General features: G+C 36.6%; 3 protein-coding genes across 6 annotated transcripts; all 3 read right to left on the bottom strand.

Moving 5' to 3' along the window:
* Window positions 1-2,685: 2,685 nt before the first annotated feature.
* Window positions 2,686-7,553, bottom strand: LOC140768578 (amino acid permease 8-like). Its single transcript, XM_073108906.1, has 6 exons — window positions 7,377-7,553; window positions 4,954-5,187; window positions 4,760-4,853; window positions 3,747-4,107; window positions 3,375-3,596; window positions 2,686-3,252 (listed from the first exon to the last, which is right to left on the bottom strand). The coding sequence occupies exons 1-6, from the start codon at window positions 7,483-7,485 to the stop codon at window positions 2,821-2,823; spliced, it is 1,452 nt and encodes a 483-aa protein (XP_072965007.1). The 5' UTR covers window positions 7,486-7,553; the 3' UTR covers window positions 2,686-2,820.
* A 1,111-nt stretch (window positions 7,554-8,664) lies between these two features.
* Window positions 8,665-15,315, bottom strand: LOC140768576 (uncharacterized). 3 transcript variants are annotated; one of them, XM_073108903.1, is made up of 8 exons: window positions 15,168-15,315; window positions 13,651-14,429; window positions 13,467-13,544; window positions 11,978-12,215; window positions 11,031-11,127; window positions 10,033-10,156; window positions 9,304-9,669; window positions 8,665-9,035 (listed from the first exon to the last, which is right to left on the bottom strand). In XM_073108903.1, the coding sequence occupies exons 2-8, from the start codon at window positions 14,332-14,334 to the stop codon at window positions 8,829-8,831; spliced, it is 1,794 nt and encodes a 597-aa protein (XP_072965004.1). In that variant the 5' UTR covers window positions 14,335-14,429; window positions 15,168-15,315; the 3' UTR covers window positions 8,665-8,828. The 3 variants fall into 3 exon arrangements, with proteins under 3 accessions (XP_072965004.1, XP_072965006.1, XP_072965005.1); XM_073108905.1 differs by having other exon boundaries at window positions 9,304-9,666; XM_073108904.1 differs by having other exon boundaries at window positions 13,651-14,461; window positions 15,168-15,301.
* Window positions 15,316-16,032: 717 nt separating this feature from the next.
* Window positions 16,033-18,270, bottom strand: LOC140768712 (auxin-responsive protein IAA25-like). Of its 2 annotated transcripts, XM_073109089.1 has the most exons (5): window positions 17,802-18,267; window positions 16,852-17,138; window positions 16,542-16,659; window positions 16,384-16,462; window positions 16,035-16,287 (listed from the first exon to the last, which is right to left on the bottom strand). In XM_073109089.1, the coding sequence occupies exons 1-5, from the start codon at window positions 18,140-18,142 to the stop codon at window positions 16,252-16,254; spliced, it is 861 nt and encodes a 286-aa protein (XP_072965190.1). In that variant the 5' UTR covers window positions 18,143-18,267; the 3' UTR covers window positions 16,035-16,251. The 2 variants fall into 2 exon arrangements, with proteins under 2 accessions (XP_072965191.1, XP_072965190.1); XM_073109090.1 differs by lacking the exon at window positions 16,384-16,462 and having other exon boundaries at window positions 16,033-16,287; window positions 17,802-18,270.
* Window positions 18,271-19,417: the final 1,147 nt, after the last annotated feature.

Below are 19,417 nucleotides of genomic sequence, written 5' to 3'. Positions count from 1 at the left end.
GGCTACATGAACAAGTGCTGCAATTTTCTCTAATTTGAGAAATAGTGATAATACTACTTTGATCGAACAGTAGATTACAGTATAGAAAACTCCAGAAGCCCTGCATGGAGCATTCTGACCTCCACCATGGAAACAATTTGATAGCTTGATGGACCTTCCTAATAGTTATGATTAGAAAATGTCAGATAGTAGGCCCTGGTATATAACTATAAAATAATCTGTACATAAAAAAAGTCGATTTGCTGAATAGAACATCTAAAACATTTACTTGGGCATAACAAATTTGGACAGAGACTTGAAAATAGACTCTGCATGCAGATGGCTATTCACATCATGCTCATAGCAGCAGTAATTGTATAACCCACCATACTTCCCCAAAGTGTAGCATACTGGATGATGCCGCAAACCAGTGCTTCTTTCACACCTGCAAATGATGATAAGGTGGTAAAGAAAACAATCCAGTGCTATGTTATTGTTGAGAATCATTTGATAGAATCATGCAATAATGGATCATCGTATTCACCCTGGAAATCCACTGACAATGGCTGATGCTTCTATGATATTGATCAGACTATCTGCTGCATTATGAGTTGGCTTGATTCTGTAAGGACAATTCAAATCATTGTTCCAAATTATTTTACATTTATTGAATCCTCAAATATGTTATGGATTTCTGTTTTTAATGAGACAATTTTCTTTCTTCTTCCTTTTTTTATCTGATTCTTATATTGTGTTTCCATTTGTTATTGGCTTTAAAAATCTGAATATGCAAATGTTCTTCAGCCTCTAAATACTTGACTAACTTCTTTACAGAAAATTCTAACATACAATTCTTTTTTTACAAAATACTGTACCAAAATTGAACTTAACCGCTCGCACTAGTAAAGTACATTGAGCAAAATGTTTCAAGGAATTAAGTCCTAATGCCACAGGCCACATAAAACTATTCGAACAGATGCCGTAGGTTTTTCTAATAAGAACTATGGATATGAACCGTAAGGTTAGTATGGTAGTTTAGACATGCTCTTATTGCATTGGTGATCTATAACAATTACAGAGTAGAGCTGAAGTGTAATAGGTAATGACTGCAAAGAGAGAGAGAGAGAACTAAGGGACCAAATATCCATCCCAATTGCGTAAAACTCCATGAGGGCATCAGTGTGCTTGATCCCACAAGTGCTGTAATTACGTATGCTATAGCAGTCCAGACAGTACCTAGATTGTCAAGATAGTTGAATTAATCAATCTCTCAGTATATTGAATTAAGGTCAAGAATATAGAGGAACGCAAGAAAAGCTAATTTAGCTAGTACAAGAAGTTGAATCAGAAAATAGTCCTGTATACACTTTATTTATCAACTATGCTGACAATATTACTATATTTTTATCAGTCGATGCCAGCCATCTAAATAAAGCAAATGCATCCAGAGATGTAGTGTGTCGTAGTTGAATGAATGTATGCATCTATTCATTGATATATGTAGATATGCAATTGTGTATACCAAATACGAGTAAGTAGGAAACTTGCTATATCTACATACGTTTCGCCATTGGATGATCACGTTTATATCTTGGACAATACAAAGGAAACTAACAGAGTGCATAATACAATCACCATATGCACAGTTGGACCAATATCAAGATGGATTCTGAGGCCATCTGGATGAGGAAAGGTTGTTTTACTCCTTTAGCTTGTTTTATTTTGTTTTATCTAGTATCAGGTGCTTTATGATCTTGTTTCAGCCATATGGTGCCCTACATCTATTTCCATTTTTTTTTTAATCTGTCTTGGACTTTATTATGATGAGTTGCAACATTGTTTGTAGATCCATAGTTTCACATTTTCCTGATATCTTTCTTTGTTTCTTTCCAATACGCATGCCCTTCTTCCATTTTTGCCCGTCTTATTACCCAGCCAGCATTATTCAGTGAACATGTCAAATAAGAGAAAACTTCCAAAGAACTGCAACGAAAACAGAAAATATACTACAGTGGATCTAAAACCAACGCAATATATATTGTTGGCATCTCCACTTGGATGTTTACGAAGGTTCTCATGCCAAGCATAAAGAAAAATTACCTGTTCTAGTACGGCCATCATCCACAACCTTTCCATTTCCATCCCACAAACACAGAGAGAGAGAGAGAGAGAGAGAGAGAGAGAGAGAGAGAGAGAGAGAGAGGGAGAGGGGCATACAACAACTTAAATAGCCATCACCACACTAGTTAATTTGCATTCACAGAGATGTCAATTAACTTGCATTGAATACTTCAGACACCTGTCGTCCACAGTCGTTCAATTGAAGAGCACAGATAAAGAACTCTAGTTTGGTCTTTTGTTGTTTAGATATAAATATGAAAGCTGGCAACAAATAGTAAAGTTCACCATCTAGTTTGACTGTGCCTACAGCACAACTCAAGTGGAACATATTCATTTGTAGCTGCCCGTTGATGTTAAACAAGCAAAACAAAAACAAATTAAAAACCATAACATTCTCAGTAGATACCAACAAATCATAAATATAAAGTTGAATGAATAACTTTACCTGAGAAGAGAGGTCTCATCTGTTAAGGCCTTCTAACCAACATATATAGCTCCAGTTACTCCTCATTTTAATCAGAATTTTGCTGCTTTTTTATATGCGCTTATATTCTTGTTCCAAAAGTTTAAAGACTGAGATTTAACTTGATGGAATAGGATTTACTTGATGAAGCACAAAGAGTCAAACAAACATCAATTTCCTTGTCCATGAGAATATAAGAGAACAAGTTCAGGACTAAGGGGCATAGAAATGAGAAGTAACAAAGTGGCAGTAGGCATCTACAACTCAGTCTTAAAGATTGTCACATGCTTCAGACGGTTTGCAATGTCTGCAACTGATCCTACAGCCGCCAGGAGTGAAACAATGAGGGCGATCATGTTCAAGGACTGGAGCACCAACCACTTCCCCTGGCCTCGCTTGATCTTTGCTTGAGCCATGTAGATTGTCACAGGGTAGTACACCGTCAAAGGCCAGAAGGCAACCGAACCAAGCAATCCAAGGATTGCATTGAAGAAAGGCAGCATCAGAGATATCAATGTTGTTATGATGACAAAGAGTGTGCGGAGAATGAGCTTGCACAGTGTGAAGCGGAAAGCCCATCCTTTCAAGAAAGGAAGCTCTACTTGGTATACATTGTGGAAGAAGGCTGATTCAGGCCACTTATTTGCCAGCCATTTTTCGTACACGGCAAATATTGGTTGGCCGTAAACCTGAAACAATCATATCAAAAGAGTGGTCATCTCTATACTACTATTCATTACACCATGTGTATAATTAATGTGTTCACAATTCATCAAGAATGACTAAAGAGAAGTCTGATCATTGTAATTACCTGGTAGGCTCCTACCAAGTGAATCAGGACTGCAACATTGGCTATGTCCACAAGCCAAAAGGGCTCATAGAATCCAGTGAGGATATTTCCAGGTGCTTCATTGCCAAAGGCTGCATAACCCAGACAACCAAGTGACACGTAGAAGATTGTGGTCACTCCAATCCCATACAAGCTTGCTCTCTTCATGGTTTGATTCTCTGGTGGAGGTGATTTAATAGTATCCTTCAGGAAAGCCAATCATTAGACCTTTGGAAGGGTTATTATATCTACAACTAGGCCTACTCATTTAAAATGTTGTAAGAATTGTGATAGCATGCTAGTAACCAGTGGATGGAGATAATTGGTCTTGTTAAAATTCTGGAATTGAGATACCTGGATTTCTATCAGAAGCATAGCGTATGTGTATGCAAAAGCTATATTTCCGAGAGCTTGCAAGGAGTGCCATGTTTTTGTTGATGCAGAGACACCATCTATGCTGATCTTAACCCCCATAAGAGTGCCTCGGATTGAATGATGCGAAGCAAATTTGGCTATGCTCAAAAACAATCCAATGAAGGAATAGGCAAATGACATCACAGCAGCTACCACTGAAATGAATGTAATTTTCTCCAAGTTTGGGAATTGGGATAACACAATCTCCACAATTCCAAATAGGACCATATACAAGGTTCCTGATGCACCACAACTTGCATCATGCCCTTTATAGTGAAAGCAATTTGTGCGCACCACAGCCCTGTTGTAATAATATCACATTGCAAATTCACTATTGGAGATGAAAGAACTAAGCTCAAATATTTTTAACGTGAGATAACTTTACAGAACTTAATAACTATGGGACTAAAAATTGCATAAATAGAGTATTTGTTAAGAGCAAGTTTGACTAATAAAGCTTATGAAACAATTTTGGCCAAATTTATAGTATTTTCACTTGTTCAAGAATTAATCTCCATAAGGCAACAATTGTAACAAATAGATGAAGAAATGTACATAATACTGAGCACCTTTAAATCGACTAAAGTCCCAATAAGTTTAGTTGAATACATAATTGACTAAAGATCAGGCTCTTGAAATTGGGATAATTTTTTAGCACAATATAAGCAACAATTTTTTTTTTATCAATATACACAAGTGTATTAATTTTATTTGATGTATTATGCTTTGATCCTGCAATGCATTTTCATGTTGTATCTCGATTTGGACTGGATTGGATCTGATTGATGTAAAGTTGGTACAATTATCTTCTTGGTACAGGGATTGGTTATTATTCTGATTTCAATGAAACTGGTCAATTCTCTGATTTTGGTCAAAAAGACAAAAGGAAAAAAGAAAAACTATAGTAAGGCTCCCGGAAGAAGTGTTCAGAACAAAAGAAGCAGAGAACTTACATGATGCTTGTCGCCGTAGTGATTGTGTACCCAACCATAGTTCCCCAGAGCATTATATACTGTGCAAGACCACATATAAACACATCTCTAGGACCTGATATCAATATAATTTTGTAAAGTGATTAGTGGCGAACATATGAATGGAAATCAGAAAGGGGGTGATTGATATTGCTAAATAGGAAATGATCAATCACCAAGACAGGATCGCACGACATCCATGTATGTGTAGTTCCTTCTTCCATGAACAGGATCAGGCGTCCGGTAGCAATCAGTAAGAAGAATGGCGGTGTAGTATGTCACATAGGCACATGCAATGAGTGCTAGGGGGCCAATGATCCAACCCATCTGAGCTACACTCCATGGCAGTGCCAGTACCCCAGATCCTATGACAGCAGTTATAGCGTGTGTTGTTGCCGTCCATACAGTCCCTGTAAAAATTATTAAGAGGTTACTACTAAAATAGTTCACAGCAGTGGAGATGGGTCTGGTCTTCAGAGGTTACAGCTTTGGTCTGAATTAGGTGTGTAATTCAATTCGGGAATAGCACTTGAGAATACAAAATTCTCTGAAAGAATTAGTCATCTTTCAGATACCTGATATCTTCAACCAGCATCAAGCAACACACAGATACAGTACTCTTAAATTAATTATTTCCACAAATTAGTAAAACAATGCAGTGACAAAAGAAGAACAATATACTGCTATCCACTTTTTTCTTTGATGTTTTATATTTTCTAGAGATTCTTCTGTTCTCGCTGTTGACAGAAAAGTTCTTTCTGGCTTGCTGAATGTATTTTCTGAGTGCTTGAGATATTGTAGTGAGACAGGTAAGTGTTAGATGATTTCTAACTCAGTTTCTTACTCTCTCATCATTTTATTATATCAATGACATTGTTAGTCCAATGAACTTCACCAAGCTTAGTTTTTCAAACATTTTGACCTTCTTTAGTTCAAAAAGCTTCAACATAATTTGGAGTGCCTGAATCATGTAAACATGCTACAACAAATCCAAATATAAATGCTCATTTGGAACCTTCCTATGGTGTCATGTTATATTATCAAAGTATAAGTTTACAAATGACATAGAAGCTGACATTCTCATAACATTTCAGTGCTCATTTGGCAAAAGTTCTCTTAATTCTCCAGCAATTTCTGCATAAAAAATCAAGGCAAAATTTTAAAAGCAATTCTCAACCTAGGAGTGACTTATTACAACACATTATTTATGTTGGATCACATGCCTAACATGATTCAATTCTAAAACCATTTCAGTGGGCTTAAAGGTCGTAAAAATATCAAGGAATTAAAAACATGTTTCTAAGTCTACGAATGTCATTCTGGTAAAATGTCTGTCTATAATAAGCGTCCACTTCTATCGGAAAAGTTACTTAATAGCTTTAAACCTATAAAGAAAAATTAAGAGTTAAAGATGTGCATAACAAATCGACTTTAGGAGCCAATTAGATGATAAAGTAGATGACGATTGATGAATCAATTAGAATTTGAGAAAGAGTCCCTTTATTAGTGCTAAGTCGCAATTGATCATAGTCCATTAATATCCCCACTATCAGCAAGAGTTCCACTGAAGAAATTTCATTATCTGATTCAGAAAGATTCCTAGGTAGTGGTAAGCCACTCGATGAGCCACGCTAGGTTGACATTAATTAACGGGTCCATCTCACTGTTAATCAAATTATACTACATTAAAGTCCATATATAGAACTTCATTTTATAGTAAAGAAGATTGCGAGTAGGTAGTGGAGGTTCCAAAAGTAGCAACCATGAGATGAGTTGTCCACCACAAACAGTTAAGATTATACTGCTACCACTTTTTTAAAGTATAGTGTTCCCAATTCTTTTGAGAGTACCTCCAAGTGTAATTAGCGAATTTCAGCAAAAGGGCGAGTGGAGAGGTAGTCTCCAAGGGACAAGCCCATGACCCCTCGAGCCACATCTCATACTAAGTAAAATTTTGATACTACTTCAGATGACTCACTTGATAAAATCGCAGAACATGAATGTTGGCAATCAACTGGATAGTGAACATCTCAATTCCCTTTCTTCTGCATCTTTTCGTATCTGTAAGCTAATGCAGAGTATACTGACCCGACAAGAACAGGAAAGAAGTGAAACCACTAAGTTTTCTAACTTTCTATGCAACACTATTGGAATTGTGAGTGCATGCCAACTCACTAAAGACACTAAACAAGTCAATAGGTCTGCCTAAGGACCACAGCTTCCACATAGATAGGTAGAAACAAAGAACGATGTACGCAAACTCTAATTCAGGTCATTATTAATTTAACGGTGCCAAAAATGGAACAAGCACATTACCATGATCCTAAGATGGGTAATCTTGGGGAGTGCATCAACGGTCATTACTGCGACATAGCATGCACAAGCCTAAAAAAGTACTTCAAGAATCTATAGAAAGCTAGAGAGATGGAATGAGCATAACAGAAGATACAATGAAATAGTGCTAAAGATTTAAACGATTTAGCACGAGCGCATGTAAACTTCGATAACTCGAAAGGGCGATTTAGATAAGATATACAGAGTTAATTCAAGAGGTTCTTCTTTTAAGAAACACTAAGAAGCACTATTAGTATAAGGCTACCTGTTCTCATGCGGCCATCGTCGTCAACCACCTCCATGCTCTCTTTGCGATGGCCGCCGCCCACCATCACCATCCTCTCTTTGCGGCCACTATCATTCACCATCTCCATACTCTCTCTCTCTCTCTCTCTCTCTCTCTCTCTCTCTCTCTCTCTCTCTCTCGATCTTGGTGGTTTGTGTGGGTGCCTGGGTGGGGAGCGGGGTGGTGGTGGTGTATTTGTACACGTGTCAGTGAGCCTCCTGCCAGCTTTGGCAAGTTGCGAGTATTGGAAGCGTCGGTTTTTTTTTGGTCTTCCAAGAGCTCGAAGGCCATATGGATACAAAGAGCCAAACTATTTCTGAATACGAAGATACTAAATTTTCATCGAGTTTTAATCAATATAATATCCTAAGTAGTTTAGTTTAAATTTCAAACAGCTTTGCCGAACTATTACTCCGAGCAAAATAATATTAAGATATTTCTCTAAGAATTGTACAGCCAAGCTGCTCCTCAAAATTAACCACACCGTTGAATCATCAATTAAGTCAAATCGTCATCAACCATCAAATAGTTTTCTCTATAATAATTATTTAAGATTAAAATTGATTTTACGGTCTCCTTGATAATAAAAAAATGTATGTACTAATTCTATTAGAATTGGGCGCGTAGATGTGTGATATGTATGTGATTACTGAAACGGAAAGGTGGAGAGGATTAGATGAGTCATGCGGGTGTAATAAAGCATACCGTTTTAATTAAAATTATTTCAAAATTAATTATAAAATCAAAGTTTGAATCTAAATAATTTTAATTTTATGCTTAATCTAAACAGGCCCATCAATAATTACTTTTAAATTAAATTAATTTAAATCTAAATCGAGCCTGATTAAGTGAAGGGGGGCTAAGTTTGATTCAAACTTAAATTAAACTTGAATAAAGCATAATTCTATATATATATATATATATATATTATAAAGTATTGATATATCTCTTTAAAGTTTGAATGGGCTTATTTAAGACTCGAATTGAACTCCACCTATTTAAGACGTGGAATAAGCTCATTTACAACTTAAGCTCAGCTTGATGTATTGATAAGCCAATCTTAAATTAGATTTTATGCTTGAAATCTTACCTCTAAATCTTCCCCAGATACAAAGAAGATAGATTAGATTAATCCATCTTTGGTGAGAGAAACTGTTCGCATTAAAAACTTATATCGTGATTCGTAATCAATTTTTCTAACCCTATATGATATTAATTTCCTAAACATGTACATATCTATATAAGATTAATGAGACATCACAAAGGATTGATCTACAATTTCTCTACATAACAAGCTCTTCCTTGAGGTGACACAATTCTTATCTTGAACATACATATATTTGAACTGAAACTCAAACAATAGCGTGAATCTGATACAAAGAACCCAGCTAAACTAGAGAACTACTATATTTTGAGAAGAGAAGAGAATTTCTAATATTGTTTCATGATAGCTGCCACTGCAGAACGGATAGGACCATCTCGAAGTGAAACAGGACGCCCAGCTAAAGAATGGGGTCCTCTCCATACAGATCTACGATTGCTTGGGAAGAGGCTCGTGCAAATCTGCAAGACTGAATGGTTTTCTTCTTGCACAGGACTCTCCTCCGTCTGGAGGAGCTCACACTTTTTCGATGATTCCTGCAGCAAATCAGATAGTAACATCAGGCTAGATGCGACATCCTGCTATGGCACAGAGAAGAAGATGTCCTTCTTTGGCATAGAGAAGAACATATCCTTTGTGTAAATGTTGACATCGACAGCTGCTTTAGGAGAAAGCTGTAGATAGCTTGCATGCAAGCTACTCAAGGTGAAGTCTTTGAACCAAAATTTCAAAGATGTCCACTTACCGATCCTTATAAGTCCCACTGCAAACTGAAACACAATATATCCCAGAACTTCTAATTACCTCATGGTGTTGATCAGCCACAATATCTTCCTTTTGATGAGAAGATACATCATCTTCCTGCTCATCAGATTCCTTGCACTCCAATTCTTGTTCATCGGACAGTGGATTAGAGTCCTCCGTTCCATCCTCGAGGTTCACCAGCTGGGAAGGTTGACTAGTGCTGCAAGTTCCATTATGATCAAGTTCCATCTCATTACCCATAGGTTCCTGCTTCTCTTGCTGGACGAGGTTGAGTTGCTCAGGGGTCTTAACTTTCCTATCGTTTTCAGCTTCTTCAATGTCACCGCTTGCACGAGTATCTGGTGAATGATCCAAGCTTGAGCTCACATCCTCACTGCAAGGGTTATCAACAGGGGAATTTTCCTGCTATGAAAATGCAGCATCAAATGACATCAGATGCTGAGATGTACTTCAGCCCGTACATTGTAATAATTACAAATAACCCATAATCTGAAAAAAGGTACATCTCATCTCTCATATTCCATATATTTACTTACTAAAGTATACTAATTTTACTATATTTGAAATAACTATTGTCAGGTTTGCAAGTTTTCAGGAAATATACCATCAAACCTTCAAAGCTGTCCTCAATAAACTAATAAGTTCTGGAAAAAAAGAATCCATAGAACTTGAAACTAAGGGCAGGTTCCCATGGCTATAAATTGTAAAATAGTGGATGTGGATAATCAATAATAGCAAGGAAGTTGATACACAGATCTTGGTAGCAACCTCTAGCTTGAACTGCTGGGAGAGATTACTGTTTGTTATAGCTATTTGACTCTCCTCACGTTCCTTCCTACGCCTCCTGACTACGCAAACAGCACACAAGCAATCGCTTTTATGGCGGTCAATCCTGGATTGAAATTCATTACATTAAAGTTAAACTTCACGAGACAATGAAGTTGTTTCACGATGTAAACAAATTGAAGCAGAAGAACCATGAGATTATTCAGTCTGCAATTCAAAATGCAAAATGAACTTGTATGATAAATCAGTCAAAGGCAAGAAAAAAAAACCTATCTAAAATGATTAGAAATGTAAAAAGAAATCTGTGGCAGTTAGAAAATATGAGCATAAAAAAAGAGATACTGACTCTTGGTAGTCCATCTTCCAATGGTACAATGAAGATAAGAGAGGATAACATAATAGCCATGCCAAAACAGTAATACTATGGCATGTGTCATCTAGCAGCTTTTTCCACTGTGTGAAAGGAAAATTTCCATGTAACTTATGTTAAAATTGTAGTTAATAAAGCATCACAACATTTCTTATTTATTCGAAAAGACAACCTATAATACATAGCAAAAATTGTATATTTTCTGTCAAAATATTCCAAACCCATCAATGACTATATTGTACAGAAATCATGTCACGGGTAATTTTAAATTGGTTCGGTAACTTGTACCAAGTTTAATCGAGAATATAATAGTGTTGCACAACAAATTTGTATATAGAAAATAAAATGTACTTGGTTGCCATTATTTATCTTGCTCATTTTTTTCTTCCTCTGCATTCCATCTAGACTTTCTATTAGTTTGGCTCTATGAGGATGACTCCTTAATTCTGGAGGTCACTTTTCATTGTGCATCTCGGTTATTTTCTAGAATACCACAGGACACATAGTAAAAGGCCAAAAGAAATTCTTCCAACTTTCTAAGAGAACAAATAGGAAACTGAACGAAAATACATATCCAGTAGAAAGGGGAAAAAAAGAGCAAAGTAATTACGCATAACGCCGTCGCTTGTGCTTTGGCTTGACCTTTGAATACACCTTATCTTGCGAAGACCGCATAGCCTCCTCAATCTGAGTATGGTCAGTGGAACCTACAGAGAAATTTCAATTACTCTGAAATGCGTTTTTCCAACAACTAGAGTAATACTATAAACTCAATAATTAAAAAAACATAAAATTTGCACAATTTTCAATTAGAATTCCTAAATGTGAATAATACAACTATATGTGCAAGTACAATGCTGTCAACATCTATGGATCATATCATAATGACTTTATTACTATAGCCGAAATCATGTAACTTAATAATGGATAATAAGATGGAACTTGCAAAAGCCCAATTATTTGTATGTATCAAAAACAAAGGTGTAGTGCCCCATTCCTAACAGACTAGAATGTACTAACACATAGTAGAATAGAAGACTGATCCATATGCAATGATGGATATACAGAATTGACTATGTCTATCTACTGCAAGACTGCAACTAAAATACTAGATTTAACTGACAAAGAAGTACCAAAACGGATTGAAACTGGAAAAGCAACAGAACAATTTATAAGCTGTTAAATTCAACACCTACAGACAAGGGTCCAAGGCCTGAACTAGTTTCAACTTTCAAGCTTCAGCATTGCTTTGAGGGAGTTGACAAGCAAAATTAAAGAAAACAGAGTCATGAAAATCAACTGATAACATGAATCATGTAAATGGTAAATAACTTGTCTGAAATTGTATAAAAGATATATAAGTTGGGTCACTATGAAGAAAAAGACATGCTCCCTACTCCAAGTCTCCACCAAATCTGGGTATGCCTCCATGAGTGATCGCAATGTTGTTGCTCAATCTACGAGGAGTACTATATTGCCCATTTCAGCTTCCCATACAATATAATAACCATATAGAATGAAAAACATTATAGCTAAGAGAGATTGTCTAATACTTACCATTATCTCGTGCATCAAAATACAAGCCTTCTGCCAACCAATACTTCATGAAGTTCTTCTTCACCCGTTTCATAAGGTCCACTATATAATCACCTTTCTTGTTGTATTTGTAACAATTCTGCCAAATAAATTGCACGTCCTTGTAAACATCTTCTGAGTTCATGTACTTCTGTCCTTGTTCTAGATCATGACATATTGTACCAAAATCCATAGGAGTGTCTATAATATCAAAATAATCCTGAAAAAGGAAATTTTAGTATTGGTCAAGTCAGATAGAATATACAGGCGGACGCACACTAAAAAGCATGTCAACATGCCGTTACACATGAACATATGGACATGACATTAATGTCTACTGACACAAGCATGTAAGTGTTATACATGGATATAGACTGATGCTGAAAAACTGCAATTGTATTGTTTAATAATGAGGAAAGGAAATTTTGATGGATCTACTACATCCACCTCTAGATACGTGGATCAGGATACACACTATGATATTAATATTATGTACTTCTTTTCTTTCTCTTTTTTGATCATTTATAACCACGTGCAAGGGTTATGTCAAAGAAGCTTATAAAGTGGTCATTCATTTGATAACTCTTACACAATTAAAATGTGTCTGTTGTAATGTTTATACTGCTCCATGATCAATTTATTTCTTCAAATTATGTAAAGAACTCATAATTGGAACTACTTTTACGACAAAGAAGTTGCTTTAGAATATCAAATCTAGCAAAGCAACTGGTCTAGTCCAGCTTTAATATGGCATTAGCTTCCGACAGAAGGATGGCGGTGACAGGCATGTTGATCGACACAAGTCAGCACATTCTTGTCACTCTCTTCTCGACACTAATAAAGGGGAAAATCTCAACATTCCCCTGCGCACCTTCTTTGCACCCTGTGAAGACCCCATGCTGACTTTGTGTTGACCCACATCGACCCAATGCCGAACTTGGCACTACTTGGAACGAGGATATCCCACTTAATGACGGTTACAACTGTCAAGGATTAATGTGTTGACAGTTAACTGGAACCTCATGTGCCACTGGCATAACTATATTCCTTACTTGAGCAAGCTATTGAGTTGTCAAAACATAAAAGGTTAGAGAGATGGTTAGATTAGGACCTTAATGAGGTCAAATTTGCAAAATATACAACCTCACACCTGGTTACACAATTACACCATGGCAACTTCAGTACAAAGTTAACAGAACTTCTCCAGTGCATTTGAGAAATAACAACAAGAAGACATTATTTACAAAGGATAATGCAACACAATATAGCAACTTTCAGCATTTGGATATTAAACCATATGAACTTAAAGGCACGAAGTGTGCTAGTTATTTTTAGCTTCATGTTAGTTAAAACATGTAAAAAACTTCGGGATACTCCAATTAATTAAGTTGGCCAGGACATATTCTCCACAGACAGTAAGGATATTTAGATAATATACTTTATCTATTCAGAATTTTGAAAACATACTTACAGGTATTCCGAGAGCAACTGGATTCACTGGGGTGTTGAAGGGAACAGCTGCATCCATCTTCATAACTTTCTTAATCACCTGTAGAACAAAATATTACTAATGCTATAAGCCCATCGTCTTCATATAAATATCATACTTGACAGGTAACCATGTTCAGAATTTTGATTAAAGAGGTCCTACTTACTGCCAATGAGGTAGCCAACTCTTTCTCGTTGTAACGAGGATCCTTGAAAGGTGATTTTATTTGAATTCTGGGCATTGCCGAATCTGTGCTTTTCTCATTAGCTACAAGAAGAGGGTTTCCCTCATTTGGCTTCTGCAGAGGGCTATTTAGCTTATTGGCATCCTTATCCTGCACAGTTTCACTTGATAAACCTAAGCCCTTTGAAGACTTAATCTTGATGCTGCTTGGTTTTCTTGGTAAATACTCAGAAGCATCCTTTATTTCTGATGTTTGTCCATCTGAATGGACACTGTCCTCCTTCTCTACAGGAGCTTCCTTTATCTCTACTGGAGTTTGCAGACTGTTCTGACCTGCGTCACTAGGTGTTTGTGCATCTGAAGAACTTCGATGAGGTTCTAACACTTTTGAAGATCTAAGTTTCACCCTAACACGACGATATCCTGTTATTGGTTTTGATCTATTATCTGGTGCATCAACATCAATAGTTGACACAGTGTTCCGCATCTCTGACGCAAGGGAAGGTGGTTCGATATCCATCTCGGAATTAAGTCGGCTGTCATTACTCTGATCCAAGGTTATGTTATCTTCTGCATTTACACAAACTGGTGATGTAGCTGGAACACTGGCCACCTCCTTCTTTTTCCCTTTCTTCTTACCTGCTTTAGATCCTCGCTTGCGCTTCATGTCTTGTTTATTATTCGTATGTATATTACCTCCAGAAAGTGAGGTGAAATTGTCCTTACTAACGCTACTCTTTGAGATGCACAAGTACAGCCCCTCTGTTAAGAGTTCCCCGCAGATAAGAAAAAGGCTGCAAGAGAAATAAAGGTCCCATATTATATTATTATTAGACCTTCTTTGCCGAGAAAAAACAAAGAAGCAACAAAATACAATCTTGCAATAGTTCCTGAGTCATATGAAGGATTTTGATGAAGAGAAGTAAAGTAATTGTGAAGTAACATAATAAATGAGAGAAATCAACCAAATCCAAATAGTTTCTTTTAATAAAGCATGCAGACAGCTAGCTCATCGAATACAGCAGCGGGAGTGACAGAAGATGGAGGCAGGTGAGCACTGCCTTCTCTCCTTATCCCTTTCTTCCTCATTTCCCTTCTCTTTCCTCCATACTGCAAATCTAGGGCTTGCGAGTTATGGCGGAACCTATTTTACTTTAATTCGACGGAATGGGTTTGAATTAAAGGCTATAGAGGTTCCTATCTCATGCACTGGCGGTTAAGTAAGTCACAAACAAATCATGCCTCATGAGAGAACTTTCAAACTTTCAAAAGATTAAAAAAAAGAAAAACTCAACTAAGTTCATCGCATAAGCATGCGAAAAGCAACTAGAAAAATCCAAGCCTAGAGATTACAAAAACTCCCCTACGAAATAAATCACCCTACTTTGCAATTAGCCGGAATCCAAATTGACGCCAAGGAAAGCACAAGCCTCATAAGTAGCAGAGAGATTAGGGTTTCGGATCGTCGATTAAGCGAAGGAGAAAGAGATTAAGAGTTACCACTGCGAAGCTCGTCACCAGTGTCAGAGAACGTTCGAACTTCGAAGAGATGGAAGCGACCGTAAACCGCGAGATTGAGGAGCCAGAGAGACTATAAAATTTACGTAAATCAAGCTCTCAAATCTAAAGAAGTGGAACACCAGAAAGGTCGAAATATCGAGTCGGATTTAGGCCCCTTTTAAATGGATCCGGATCTCATAATCTATCGAAGTCGGTTTCGGATGTACACCACAATAGGTGCGGGGCAATTAATCACGTCTATCCAACGGTTTAGATTATATTCCCTCAAATTCTATGGCGTTATATTTTCTTTCAAACACACTGAATCGATGCATTAATACATATCTAACCGAATGCGTAGACACTGAATCTAACTTTTTTTTATCATGAGCTTATCGATTAATTATATGTTAAATATAAAATTTAATACTTTTTTTTAATTTAAGTTAGATATATTGATCAACTCTCTTAGGAACGGATCATTAGATCATGAATCAAGCTAGCGGTAGCACACACATGTGCGATCTATTTTTATCGAGTTAATATGTTAGCGCAATGATAGGTACGAGGTTAAGAATTTTGGTTATGTTACAACCAAGTAGTAAGGTATTATTTATACGACCCCTATTTTCTTATTTTAAGATGTCTATTTTATTCTACATACAAATTATAATCACTCTCTATTATAATAAAAGTAAAATTTTCTTTTCAGATTTTTATTAAGCCAAACTAGGCTTTTTTGTTCCATAGTATGTGGTTATTATATGGCCATATTTCCATGGAAAATCTACAGGGCAAGTATAACTATCATAAAATTCTACCTACACCTGAGCCGAAAATTTATTGTTTAGCTCTCACAGATTGTAAATAATCCAGAAGATTATTCGGATTCATATTAATTACATCAGATGATCATACAAGTTAAGCTACAATATCATATATATATATATATATATATATAAGCAAAAAATTTACATCAGAAAGTTCTATAACTCTAAGATCAACGTCTTCCTAAAGATCCATCCTAATAAGGTTCCAAATACTGCATCAAATACAACATAACTCTCTCTACAACCTTATTACTTCAACAAATTCTCTCCATGTTTCCAGTGTGATCAGCCTGCAAAAAGGTCATCCAACACCACCATGAGTGTTTGAAAAGAATTAAATCTCTCCTTTTGTATCCAAATATATATATTTCTACTTTCAAACATACGTTGCAGAATGAGCTTCCACAGTGTTGTGCTCTAGGATCTTGTGTGATATATAGCCTTCTCACTGAGGTGATGAACAACCTATATATATATATATTACTTTTGTATTAGAATCTACTCCTTCTCTTCTATGCAAATCATTTGAGTAGAGTAAACTTACTCCCATGGAACATCACCGACAAGCATCCGATCCCCTTCGTTGTCTTCATAAATAAGAATATAATTAGAAGGAATGGTCTCAACTTGATCATCTTGATTTGAGTTCTTCACAACATCATCTGAACAAGATAAAAAGAGGGACTATTTTTTGTCATCCACTGCATAGGGATATATAACTACTAATTGAAATGTAGTCAGTCTTAATAGAATTTGACATTCTTCTTTTTAGAAGATGCCTCATGGTGTAAACAAACGCTCAGTAATTGCACTTGAAAAGGAAAATTGTGGAACATCTTTGATTCAGAACTTACGAGACAAAAAATTGTGGAACATCTTTTGGAGTACATAAGAAAGCGAATCATAGCTATCATATGCCTTCAAATCTATCTTCCTTCCAACTGCACAGCCTTCTATGTTTACCTTTACGAACATCGTTGGGCTAGTAATTATTTTAGACTCATTGTTCATGTCGACGAGCTTTGTCATCTCTGCTTCCTGTTCTGAATTAGTAGGCTTTGATAGGTGAGGAGATCCTAAATTCCTTCGAAAAGTGCGGATCGGAGGCCAGCCGACCACTGGTGGAGGGGGATGCCTAGCCCTGACAGTGTTCAGAAGTTACATTTAGAAAGTTGTCTTATTGCATACTACGCAAGGATCATATCTAATTGATTAAATTTTAGAAGATGGTCACATATACTAAGTATGATATTCAGAGTTTCTTGGATTAAATCTTTAATAAAAGAAGTATTGCTCTCTGTTGCTATTTAATATAGAACTGACCTTATGTTGTCACTGTATACCACAGAGCAGGCACTCCTTTTTTATCACCACAATTCCATCACTGTCATGCAAAGCTCTTTAGAATTCAAAAGATGCTACCCAATCATTCCTTGTCCCAAACCACATTACAAGTAGTTTTTAGAGAAAACAAAGGAATAATCTTGTCTTGAGCAAGAACTTTTGGCTTAGCAAAAACCAATATTGGCGCTATTACTTGTCCAAAATAAGATGATCGACATTTTTCATGAAAACTGAGCCATGAACTCGGCACAAAATAATCTGACATGAAATTTAGGGAAAAAAAGAACTGAATAATTGATATTCACTTTTACCTCATTGGAAGTGTATTTGTTAGTTGGCAAGTTCATATGAAGCATATTCGTTGGTAGATAAAAGCTAAGGATTATATACATACAAAGAAGGAAGGAAGAAGATCTTGACATCTTATACAGTAATAAGGAAAGAGTATCCAAATCCAAACCTTGAGACACGACAACTGTTTGGAGTTTGGTGAGCTTGCTCTAAAACAACCTTCTGTTGCCTGGAAGCCAGATTCCAGGGATGGATTCCAGTCTCAGAGAAGCACCTCTTTGCCCCTCCAATGGTAGGTCCATCCTTGTTTTGGATTACTATTCCATCTTGGGGAGTGCTCAACCTTGTCCTTGGACCTTCACTACCTTCAAACACAGTATCTGATGACATGCCAAGCCTAAGCTCCAAGTGCTTCTGGACACAACTTTCTGCCTTCTTATCTCTATACTCGTCTAGCCCATCTCCTAATTCCTCATCTTTGAGTTGCAGTTCCAGCAGTGCAGACTTCATGGCTTCCTTTGCCAGTTGCTAAAGATAGTTTAGATGGATGGATAGAAGGAAGTAGTAAGTGGATGGAAGACACTCTTGTGGAGGTTTTATGGGGGAAGGAAGCAGATGAAAAGGAGTGAGGCTTTGTTTTGGTGGCACACTGAAGTGGAGTGGTGGGTCTGGGAGTGTGATACCTGAAGGCAGGCTCAACTTTGTGGGGACTTGAGAGATACATTTCAGTTACTTTATCAGTCTTTTCTATCCCAATCCTATTCATTGTGTTATCTATTTGGATAGGCCACAGATATTTATTCCTTTTCGGCTTCTTGCATAACAACAAGCAGACAGTCAGCAAATATGTCGAAAAAGAAAAGTTTTAACAAAGGAATACTAGCAAATCATGCAAGAAACAGAACTGAAAGCTAGCTCAGAAAGTAAAATTAGCTAAGTACAAAGGTAAAAGTATTAACAGCAAAAGTGGGATTGATTCTGGATTACTCTTCTCGTGGTAAAAGAAGTACGAAGAAAGTGCGCAATCAAATGATAAAAATTATATTCCTAGCAAGCAAACGAATTGTAGCCTTATCATTGATATGTTCCCTATGGTGTTTATCATTCTTCTCAATCTCCCTTCAGCTAATTGACATCTTTTTACAATAATCAGACCACTTTAACTTAGATTTGCGGCTAATGGTGGGGGCACTGTCATCATTCTTAATCCATGATTATGACATTAGAATATCTGCTTTAAATTGCGGCAGATCTTAATGGAGGCAAGACATTCTATATAGCTTCCCGGCTAGACATTGTTATTTAATTGCTTATTCCATCAATTATGAGTGGATAAATGATTCGTTTATTCCATCAGCATTATACATGTGGTCCTACTCTATCTTCTACTTCAGTGAGTATTATATAATTTGGATGCTTGTTGAACTGATAATAAACACTCTAAGTATGTGCTTCTCTTTTAATGCCGTAAAATTATGCTCATAGGTATCACTCTCTCTCAGTAATATTGCCAGTTGATCTATTTAAAAATTTGTTAGGAAAGGAGGGTAATATATATGTATAGTAACAGATGCAAGTAATGAGAATAGCCATGATCCAACATTGAATGGCCTCTAGAATTTAGGACATTTCACAAGACTAAGTACAGTTATGAAGTAGCAGCCTAAATCCTATGACCCAAAAGCAGTGATAGCCTTAGTTTTTAACCACCACCTCATGTCCCTTGTAGAACTTTCCTTGATTCTTCTTGTACATTAATAGGAGAAAGGGAAGAAAAGGTGTCAT

The sequence above is a fragment of the Typha angustifolia genome, chromosome 10 (assembly GCF_048772165.1).
Source record: "Typha angustifolia cultivar Huaian chromosome 10, ASM4877216v1, whole genome shotgun sequence".
Taxonomy (NCBI): domain Eukaryota; kingdom Viridiplantae; phylum Streptophyta; class Magnoliopsida; order Poales; family Typhaceae; genus Typha; species Typha angustifolia.
Note: the sequence above shows the minus strand (reverse complement) of the source record. Positions and strands in the feature narration are given on the sequence as shown.

Bases quoted from the DNA above. Each gene is read 5' to 3' on its own strand.
- LOC140768712 (XM_073109089.1), bottom strand. From the start codon at position 18,142: ATGAAGTCTGCACTGCTGGAACTGCAACTCAAAGATGAGGAATTAGGA. The intron at 17,139-17,801 runs GTTTGGATTTGG...GAACACTGTCAG, and splicing joins AACAGTTGTCGTGTCTCAAG to GGCTAGGCATCCCCCTCCAC. The intron at 16,288-16,383 runs GTATGTTTGAAA...ACCTTTTTGCAG, and splicing joins GTGGAAGCTCATTCTGCAAC to GCTGATCACACTGGAAACAT.
- LOC140768576 (XM_073108903.1), bottom strand. From the start codon at position 14,334: ATGAAGCGCAAGCGAGGATCTAAAGCAGGTAAGAAGAAAGGGAAAAAG. The intron at 12,216-13,466 runs GTAAGTATGTTT...TTCCTTTTTCAG, and splicing joins CAGTTGCTCTCGGAATACCT to GATTATTTTGATATTATAGA. The intron at 9,036-9,303 runs GTAATTAGAAGT...GATTTGCTGCAG, and splicing joins TGGCTGATCAACACCATGAG to GAATCATCGAAAAAGTGTGA.
- LOC140768578 (XM_073108906.1), bottom strand. From the start codon at position 7,485: ATGGAGATGGTGAATGATAGTGGCCGCAAAGAGAGGATGGTGATGGTG. The intron at 4,108-4,759 runs GTAAGTTCTCTG...TTATTACAACAG, and splicing joins ACTACGGCGACAAGCATCAT to GGCTGTGGTGCGCACAAATT. The intron at 3,597-3,746 runs GTATCTCAATTC...GCTTTCCTGAAG, and splicing joins TGCTTCTGATAGAAATCCAG to GATACTATTAAATCACCTCC.